This window comes from Triticum urartu, chromosome 3A (genome assembly GCF_056163025.1).
Source record: "Triticum urartu cultivar PI428250 chromosome 3A, HENAU_Tu73, whole genome shotgun sequence".
In the NCBI taxonomy this organism is placed as follows: domain Eukaryota; kingdom Viridiplantae; phylum Streptophyta; class Magnoliopsida; order Poales; family Poaceae; genus Triticum; species Triticum urartu.
This window is the reverse complement of record NC_141875.1, coordinates 137,164,784-137,174,475: the sequence shown is the minus strand read 5'-3', so window position 1 is coordinate 137,174,475 and position 9,692 is coordinate 137,164,784. Positions and strand designations below refer to the sequence as shown.

The following is a 9,692-nucleotide window of genomic DNA, read 5'->3' as shown; positions in this document are numbered from 1 at the left end:
TGGGCATGAGAGAGTCCACCATGGTTAAAAACTAGGAAGTAAACTTGCTGCCATGATGTGAGGTCGTAGCTCCCAGGGGTTGCCTGGACAAGGATTCCACTGATTGGTAGGGAGTCGACTTGTGGATGCAAATCTTGCCAAAGTTGTTGGCTACGAAGTCAGACTCCCAGAGTGGAGAGACAGTCCTTCAAGGAAGGTAGCGCGCGAGGGGGAGATGCCCAACCACATTGGCGATGAAATCCAGGGAGCCAAAGTGGATACCTTGTCCTGGGGCGAACTCCAAGAAGTGGAAAGTGGATCCCATTTGTATCTGATCTGATCTAGTACGCGCTGCCTCTACCTCGAGTGCAAACTATCAGTGTAATTTACCAAAAAAAGTGTTCATGGGTAGCGCACATACTAGGGAAACATAGGGGGTCCACACGAGATGAGATTTACCCAGGTTCCAGCCCTCAGCGTGAAGGTAATATCGCACTCCTTCCTTTTATGTATGATATTGATCACAACCTCGTATGAGAGCTAGGGCTTGCTGTGTATAATTGTGTTGGGAATAGCAATGAACAAGTACTGCTCAGGGGAGGGGGGGGGTCCTGTCTCTCGTTTTATAGGCGGACAAGGCTAAGGTTACAAAAGAGTCTGAATTGGTTACCATCTATAGTATCCTTAGGTGATGCACCCATGTATAGCTAGTGGACTCCGAGTCGTGGGTAATTTGTCCTCCATGGCTATACTTGGGAGGGTGAGACGGAGAGGTCGGGGATGAAGGTTGAAGGTGTAAAGGAGCATCATGGCAGCTTGGCGAGGAGGAAGAAGACTGACTGTGGCTGCCTGCGCACTCTACCGCCGTGCTGGCAGGACGACCAAATTTCTCTTTCGTTCTTGGAAATTTCGCGATGACCGAAAAGGGCCCTCCTCTCACTCCTGTCGGAGAAGAGGTTGTTGGATGGATTTTGGATGCCTTCCTATTTTAGATGCTATGATAGGTCCTACTGGATCACCTTCTTTGTTTGAGCCCCAAAAGACCCTACTGGATCTCTTTCTTCGTTTGAGACAAAAAAAACTGTATAGGGTCAATGTTTAGGAAGCTAGAGATGCTCTTACAACATATAGGTATTTAATTTTAGCTAGATTTAATTTAAACAACAATCAGAATAGCCTTTTAATTTCACGATTTTAAGTGTGCAAATTTTAAGATTTCACTCGGGAACAACACATGTTCACTCTGAGTCTGGATGATAGGATGCTTAACACAGTAAGAAACTACCACCCATTAAATAATACATACTTTGTTTGTAAAAAAATATAAGAGCATTTAGATCATTAAAGTGTAGTAATCTAAATGCTCTTATATTTCTTTACAGAGGGAGTATCTATTTTGTTCTCGACAAAAACTCATCTTTTTTTTTTGCTTGAGCCAAAAAAGTGATTATGAAGAACTCATTCTATCATGGACATGAATGATCTTGTGACAATAATGCTACCACACATACACCTAGTGATGATTTTTGTGTCAAATTAAACGGCATATTCCTATTGCTAGTATGTGCAGTGTTTCCACTTCCCTGCTTATCCAGATCTTTTTTTTAGTAGACCCTGTTTATCCAGCTGATTCTATCTTATTTCTCACATCACTTGCCAACCATGATGGACCCGCGAGCCTGCTTACCTACCTGTTGGAGAAGATGGCCTCCAAATCCTTGTGCAGCGCCTTGGACTTGGGCCTCCACTCCCCCTTGGCCTTGGAGTCCGCGGACTGCGACGTCACCGACGAGCTCCGGCTCCTCTTCCCCTTGTACGCGGTGCTGCTGGACGGGTCCTCCCCGTCCCTGCTGAAGCTCGCCTTGGCCATCTCGCGCAGCTGCCCAAGCCACGACCGCTCGTTCGAACTCCTCAGAGCCTCGCCCGGCACCGTCTGACCCATGCCGCCGCCGCTATCCGGCGACGGCTCCTGCTGCTGGCCCGCCAGCGGGTCGCCCAGCACCGACGACGGGAGCACCAGCAGCAGCAGCCCGACCGAGGCCGCCTTGGCGCCCTCCAGGAAGGAGCTCCTGTCGGGGCTCAGGAACTGCACCTGCCGGTACAGCGCGTTCCACTCGTTGCACACCTGCGCCGCGAACGCCAGCGAGAAGACGCCGAGCATGGCGATCCCCACGCCGCCGCTCTCCTCGACCTCCTCCAGCTCGCCGCTGTTCCTGTCGATGAGCACGAGGCAGGCGACGAAGACGAACACCTGGCTGGCCACCGCCACGATCTCCACCAGCTGCACCCGCTTCTTGATGAAGGGCTTCTTGAGCAGCATGAAGAAGAGCTGGAACGACGCGACGGCCAGCACCACGACGGCGTGCGCCCGCGACGACCTGCCCGACGACGCGTGCGCGCCCGCCACGATGCCCAGCGCCACCCGCTTCACCGACTCGAGGAACGTGTAGTAGATCCTCAGGATGCCGAACACCTTCTGGATCACCGGCGCCTCCGCGTCCTCGTTCTCGTCCTCCGACGCCATGATCCGCTGGTCCGCCGCCGCCCGCTTCCCGCCCCCGCCCACCACGATCTGCGTCAGCATGTACTTGGGCGGGCCGCGCAGGTCCTCGAACAGCGGGCCGAGCTTGACGAGCCGCGCGGCGCGGCCGGGGTCCTTCCACGTCCACTGCCCGCGCTTGCCGGGGCCGAGCGTCCGCCTCACGATCTCCTGGTACCACCGGTGCTCCTGCCCCTCCTGGTGCACCTCCTTGTACTGCAGCAGCCTGCCCGTCGTGATGCCCAGCGACAGGAACAGCAGCAGGGCCACCAGGAACGCCGTCAAGATGCCGATGAGCACGATCCCGACGGCGAGCCCTCCGGTAGTCCCACCTGATAGATATCATTCATCCCGGGAAATCAATTTGGTACACGATCTATGCATCGATCAGAGCATTGAGATGTATGGCGTACCTCTGATGAGTGCTGCAGACGCTTGGGATACACAAGGTATCGCAAGGATTGCAAGCATGATCTCAAACCTGGGGAGGACGAGTGCTCCGTACTTTCCTGTGCCTCCTCTGTACCTTAATCTCAAGTAGAGGAGGAGAAGAAGATGCAGCAGCATGAGGCCTCCCCCAATGACACCCAGCCACAACATGTTTCTTCCGAAGTATTTCCACCTGCATCCATGCATGCATGTTTCAACACCTCCATATAATCCAATCTGTCACTTGATAGGTCTCGAGAGTACTCGATCATGGAGACGAAGTATCATACCCGTCCAAATCTTGCAGCTTCATGATAATCTGTGCTTCGGGCTTCATGTCCTGATTCTGCATTTCAGCCATGCAGTACTCATTCAGCATCCAGAGGTGTAAAGCATGGAGACCGAAATCAAAGGCAAGGAGAAACACTGAAATCCATGTCACCTCAAAGAAAGATCGGTACTCCATGGCGGTCAGCGGCTTCCCATCCAACGCCGGGGTCTGCAGCGGGATCGCTGGCGGCTTCCCTTCTACCGGTATCTGCATCGGCATAATCTGCTGCTGACCACCTGGTGCAGCTCCAGGGTAGTAGGGATCAGCCTGTACCACATCACTCCTGTCCACCAGCTCCGAGTACGCAATGGCCGGCATGGTGGAGTAGCCCACGAATGGATCTGCAGAGGGACCCTCCCACGGAAGCCGAATGTACGGAATTGTCCACTCTATCCCCTTGGCCAGCTCGTAGTACTCCACCGGCAGATTTATCGACAGCCATCTCGACAGAGCAAAGATCTGGATGTGGCATGCCATTCTCTGTAAAAATAAATAACACAACAGCGATCGATCATCGATCAGATGGTATGTATGTGAGCGATGAGCCCGCTGGAGCTGGAGCTGTCACCAGGACACCAGGTAGCAGAGTCGATGCCCATGCTAAATTACCAGAAGATTTCGTGATGGCTCGGAGATGGAGTAAGACGAAGGCCTTGCCATGGCGCCGGATGCAATGAGCGATGATGTGGAGACGGTGAGCAGTGTGGCGACGATGGCGGTTGCTGCAAATATTACGGTGGCGATGATTGCGATTGATGAAGACGATGCAGGGACAGAATCTGCAAGCAGATCATAGTAAAATCTTAAGGACGCTGCATTGCCCAGTTGCCTTACTGATGATCTCTTAATAAATGAGTAGCAAGCGAAGAATTGATGCCATTGCTGAATGCTGATACATACAGTGTCTCACTTGGAGGCGGTCTGATGGCAGATTGGGATTCCCAGCCACGTCCTGAGCTGTGTTCTCAGCAACCTGGACCGAAACCAGCTTGTCAACTGCCAGGATCTGCATTGTGTATATGCTCTTACTAGCTTCATGGAAGCTGAAACCAAAACCAAAACCAACCAACCATGCGTGAAACAAACCATTATATAACAATCTTAATAAACTCCTAAGGTAAAAACAATTTAGCCGTTTATTCAGATATTCATGTATATATGGGAATATTTATATATCTATTGATTCTTGCCTCAATAATTTGCCCCCGGAAAGCTGCACTGCGGAGGAGGTGAAGTTAAACACAGGCTTTTCAAACTTGATCAAGACGGGGATGGTGTGTGAGCTTGTCCTGACGGTCGACGTGGCCAGTTTAACAGAAGGCCGTCGCGTATCTGTCAGCAGCGCCATCCATCAAGAACATGCAGAAGAGGAAAAAATCAGATCTACATTGAGCATGGCATTGGCATGCGTCCATAATGGAAGTGATGGAGCCGGAACAGGAGTGGGAATCAATACCGTATAGAAATGTGAATGGTTGTGATGAATAAACCGGGGTCCCCTGTCTGCTGATTACAGAACTCGTATCACATGCAACAGTCACAACAGCTGTGCTCGATATCTTGTTCACCTGCACACAAATTATGTTAGCATTCAGGCGTATGGATCGAATCAAGCAGCTAGCTAATCATTAGTAAGAACTAAGATGGACAAAATGAGAAGGACAGCGAAGCTTACGACGAAACCGAACCGACGGTTGCCGAGCGTGCTCCTGTTGGTCGGCGTCAGCACGGCCCCGGTCGCGGTGAGAGCGGCGAGTATCTCCGCGGACGTGTTCATCACCGGCTCGGCGAAGGACATGTATATCCTCAGCTCCCTGTCGTCGTTGGTGGCCTCGACCACCCTCATCGCGCCTTGGATCTGCAGGAGCTTCTGCGGGATGCTGGCGGTGATGTTCATGGAATCGCTCCTTTTGTCTATCATCAAGTTTCGGGTTCAGATCAGCGCGTTGCATGCAATGTTTGAACAAAAGTTGGGACGGTAGTACGTACCGAAGCGGAGGGTGAAGCTCGAGTTGGAGCTCCTCCGGAAGCGGTGGCCGGCCACGTCGGTGCAGAACCCCCGGCGCATCACCAGGATCATGCGCCCGTAGTCCACGTCCGGCGACGGCGACACGGCGACGGAGTACCGCAGGCCGGGCTCGACGGCCTCCAGGGTGGACGGCTCCACGCGGCCGGGCCCGTACACGATGAGCTGCAGTCGCAGCGCACATTCGTTCGGTGAGACCAGACGCAGAGAGATTCGTCGAGAGTGGTACCATACCAGGCCAAATTGTTCTGTCACATACGTACGTCGCAGTAGGTGGCGTTGCACGTGAAGCCGCCGCCGCCCGGGCACGGCTCGCTGAGGGAGACGAGCACCGAGACGTTGGGCGCGGCCGTGAAGGCCGACTCCGCCGCCACCGTCGCCGTCGGAGGAACGGTGTCTGCATGCGCACATTTGCATACAGAGTCAGTGGAGATTGATTTTGCAGCTAGGTTGAGGTCGGGTTTAGTTGATGGATGGCGTTACTTAACCAACATCCCAGGCGTAGGTGGCGCAGGTCGGGCCGGCGCTGCTTCCTGATCCTGATCTCGGCGTCGCGCACGCCGCGAATGTGTGGTTGCCGTCCTTGAGTCCGGCAAAGGTCACCACCTCCGTCCCATTTCCGTTGCCCCCGCAGTCCGATCTTCGTTCACCGTCCAACTGCGTGCAGTGCAGTGCAAACAATCCTCATATAACTGTTCCGAAGTACGTTTTCAGGTTCGACTTACTGTTTGCTGAATCATACTATTGTGCAGACATGTGGAATCTACTACTACTTGCTAATGATTCTTTTTTGCTGATACCAGTACTTCTTACGTCTAAATAAAAGTGTCCCAGGTGGCAGCAAAATTCGAAAAGGCACCCTAATGTCAGACACAACCGAATTTTAAATTACATTTGGCCGGTGAGAATTACTGCACCGGCAGTAAGGAATCGCGCTGTAGAATCATTCATCTCGTACAGTTTAATTCAAGGCCAGCCTCGTGTCTTGGTTCTTAAGTACAGTAGTACTACTAATTGCAAACTACAATTGTCCGGAAGGTAGGATGTACTTGGGTTTCTCTGATTGAACCCGACTAAATGAGCACGAACATTTGAAAATCGGAATGCGTTCAAAATTGTAAATGAAACATAGAGCGCCGGGGCGGCAACCAGATGGAGCTTTCCTACCTTGCAGGTGATGGCGCAGTCCCCGCAGGTCCAGCCGCTGCTCTGCACGGCTCGGAAGGCGAACACCGCCGACGCCGACGTCGAGACCCGCGGCGGGGCGCTGGTCAGGCTGAGGGAGACATCGCCGGCAGCAGCACCGCCCGCCGCGCCCGAGAACAGGAGCACCACGGCGCTGAGCAGCAGCCGCCGTCCCCAGCTCTTCCACACCATGGATCCTATGTCTCCCTTTGAAGAGTCAGTTTAGCTGTTGCAGATGCAGCAGGGCAGGGGTAGGGGAGAGCAGCGGCTGCACAGTGCTGAATGCGTGCGTGAGGAGGGAGGGAAGTGAATGCACGGCGCAGTGTGCATGTGTGGCTGGCTTGGGGAATGGCGCGCTAGCTAGCCATTAACGCTCCCCCTGAATACTGGCAGTGAGCAGTGGTGAGGTATGGAGCGGCGCAGGACAGGAGGAGGAGGGAGGGATGGGATGGAGGGGCCGCGGCCAATTAAGGCAAACACAAACCGGCAAGCGGCAACGGCATGTGAGGCGAGGGGTTTTTGTTCCGGGGTGGAGGAGAGGGGATGATGCACATGAGGACCAGACTGTTTCTACTAGCCTAGTTAATCTCGTGGATGGCTGCGACTGCGAGGCTTAGCTACTCGCCTGGATTCTCCCTCTGCCCCTGTCTCTGTCTTGTGAAATCTCCAACACACACGAAGAACGAACAACAGTTGAGTTTAGCTGAAAGAAACAGGCATATGACTGACAGATACTGTGGTGCATGTCAACAATTGCTGTGGACAAAACCTCAGCAATCAGTCGTGGAGGTGCTCGAGGTTTTAGTGTTCGGGTGATGCCATACGAGCCAGTGACTGAGGGTATGATATCAGCCAGTGATCGGGGATAACGATAATGATGGAAATCACTGGCAATTCGGGTGTAAACTGTAAATTACCATCTGGCTAAGTAAGCTGGAACGGTATTAGTTAGTAACTTCCGTTTTACGTAGGCTGATGGAAGAGGGCACAGGTACAGAAAGGGGCCAATGGCTGACACCTGGATGGTGCCTCATCACATGCTGAAAGGAATAAGGAACATCAGTATGCATGCGCTGTTATTAATCCTAGAAAACTACTGCAAGGTGCTCTGAAGCAGCTGAGGTAAGAAACAAAATAAGAGGGAATCAACCTGCACTGGGGCTGAGATCTGTCTGCGCACATGCACTACCTGCCATCACGTAATAACCACATTGCAGGTGAGCTAATTTCCTTTTCTACTCTTCTCCTCACCTATTCCCCTGTTCTTCATATTGTAGTATACGCTCCTAGGAACATGTTTGGCAAGAGTTGCTCCATAACAAATATCTGTACTCCAAAACGTTACCCAAGTAGATGCTAAGCCTACCGATTCAGTGTTTTGGAGGGGCTTGATGAAGGTCAAGTCATCCTTTTTTCAAGAGAGGATTTAGGTTGTTGACGGCCAATCAACGAGTTTTTGGAAAGATATCTGGTTGGGTGACATTCCATTAGCATTACAATCCCCGACCATGTATAATATTGTCTTCATAAAAGAGGATTCAGTGGCTTATGTTCTTGGGGCTAGCCCTTTGAACATCCAATTCCTCAGTTGGACACATTTGGATTCTAGGTTGATGTCTCCAGTGGAGGTTAACTACTAATGGCATCTTCACCTTATGAAGTCTATGTATGTGGATCTTATGGATTTTGACCTATTTTTCACAGAAACTATATCTGGAAAACAAAGGTTCCTTGCAAGATCAAAGTTTTCATGTGTTTTTTGCAGAGGGGGGTTTCATACAACTTTATAAAAAAATAAAGAGTGGTACATACATGGTCAGGTAAGACATCCTGGAGCATATGACATGACGAAAGAAATGGGAAGAACATAAGAGTGAATCAAAGAGGCGTCGCCAAATTCCTAATAGCAAGATGAAGGAAAGAAATACACCTTGAGACATGTTAGGATGCAAGGCAACTATGGAAAACTAAAGCATTGTGTAAAAACCATATAGAGAAAGGAGTGTCAAGTACTATATAATATGCACAAAACAGAGGAGAAAACTAAAAAAACCCTAAAAATGGAGGATGTGAAAAAATAGCAGATCAGATTCGATGCGGTAAGGAATCACAACTGACCCTATGTAAACCATTGAGAAATATCCCTAAATGTTTTATAATTGATGAAATAAAAATTTCAAAACTTGATTTAGAGCACTCCTGTAGAGTATATCAAACAAAGTACAGCCAATGGGTGGTTGCAACAATGCCTTGCAAAGCCTCATGTGCGACAAAATATAAATAGTTCCAATTTAGCAGCAGGAACTAAAGATGCAATCGCAGCATCGTTAATAGCAGTGATCTAGTACCAGATATGGTGCTCACCGATCAATAAGGCATGACATGTCAGGTTCATAGTGACCTATTGCATCGGTAGTGTGGTACGAAAAAGAGCAGCAAAGATATCTGAAGATGAATCACCAACGTTTATATTGCCAAAAATAAAGCAAAAATAAACAAAGGAAGAACAAAAATACCATGTGTTGGTTATTTTGTTTATCTCTTACACCAAAATAGTGGGCAAGCCTAGTTGGTTATTTTGTTTATCTCTTACACCAAAATAAAGCAAAATAAACAAAGGAAGAACAAAAATACCATGTGTTTGAACAAGGGACTTAACAAGAGGTGGCTCAGTGCGCAAGAATTACTGTGGCCATTGTCGCCGCGCAGCCTCCTCCTCTCCAGATCTCTACCATGGTCAACAATGCAGCCACCTTAACGCGCCCACAGACGTCACTACAAGTCTACAATTATATCACAATTAGTGTGTGAACGGTCAAAAGATAAATTATCGTTAGAGCTAAAGTGTGCACATACCAAAGAACAAAAATCCAAACGCTTCCTTACCTACCATAATTTCTTGCAGTTTGAGAGAAATAGTTGCCCTTAAAGAAGAGGAAATTCAGCACATACAAACAAACATACTGGAATGTAAGGATATATCGTACATATATGTAGCATTCAGAATAATGAGATAAAAATAATGAAGAACCAACTTGATGGAGAAGTGAGTCAAAGAACATGAATCTGGTTGAGGGCAAGATGGTTAAAAGTATATGATCTGCATGTCAAAAAAAGAAGTACATGATCTGAAGACATGGATTACAAACTAATAAAAAACTGTTTACGATAATCGAACAAAGACAGAACGGGAACCGAAGGGT

At 49.8% G+C, this 9,692-nt stretch overlaps 1 protein-coding gene across 2 annotated transcripts; it reads right to left on the bottom strand.

Moving 5' to 3' along the window:
- Window positions 1-1,423: 1,423 nt before the first annotated feature.
- On the bottom strand, window positions 1,424-6,997 carry LOC125543304 (uncharacterized). Of its 2 annotated transcripts, XM_048706610.2 has the most exons (13): window positions 6,472-6,997; window positions 5,793-5,961; window positions 5,568-5,701; window positions 5,268-5,469; window positions 4,954-5,192; window positions 4,735-4,846; window positions 4,469-4,610; window positions 4,179-4,321; window positions 3,888-4,057; window positions 3,390-3,758; window positions 3,238-3,293; window positions 2,932-3,140; window positions 1,424-2,850 (listed from the first exon to the last, which is right to left on the bottom strand). In XM_048706610.2, exons 1-13 carry the CDS (start codon window positions 6,679-6,681, stop codon window positions 1,667-1,669), a joined length of 3,339 nt encoding a protein of 1,112 aa, XP_048562567.1. In that variant the 5' UTR covers window positions 6,682-6,997; the 3' UTR covers window positions 1,424-1,666. The 2 variants fall into 2 exon arrangements, with proteins under 2 accessions (XP_048562567.1, XP_048562568.2); XM_048706611.2 differs by lacking the exon at window positions 6,472-6,997 and having other exon boundaries at window positions 5,564-5,701.
- Window positions 6,998-9,692: the final 2,695 nt, after the last annotated feature.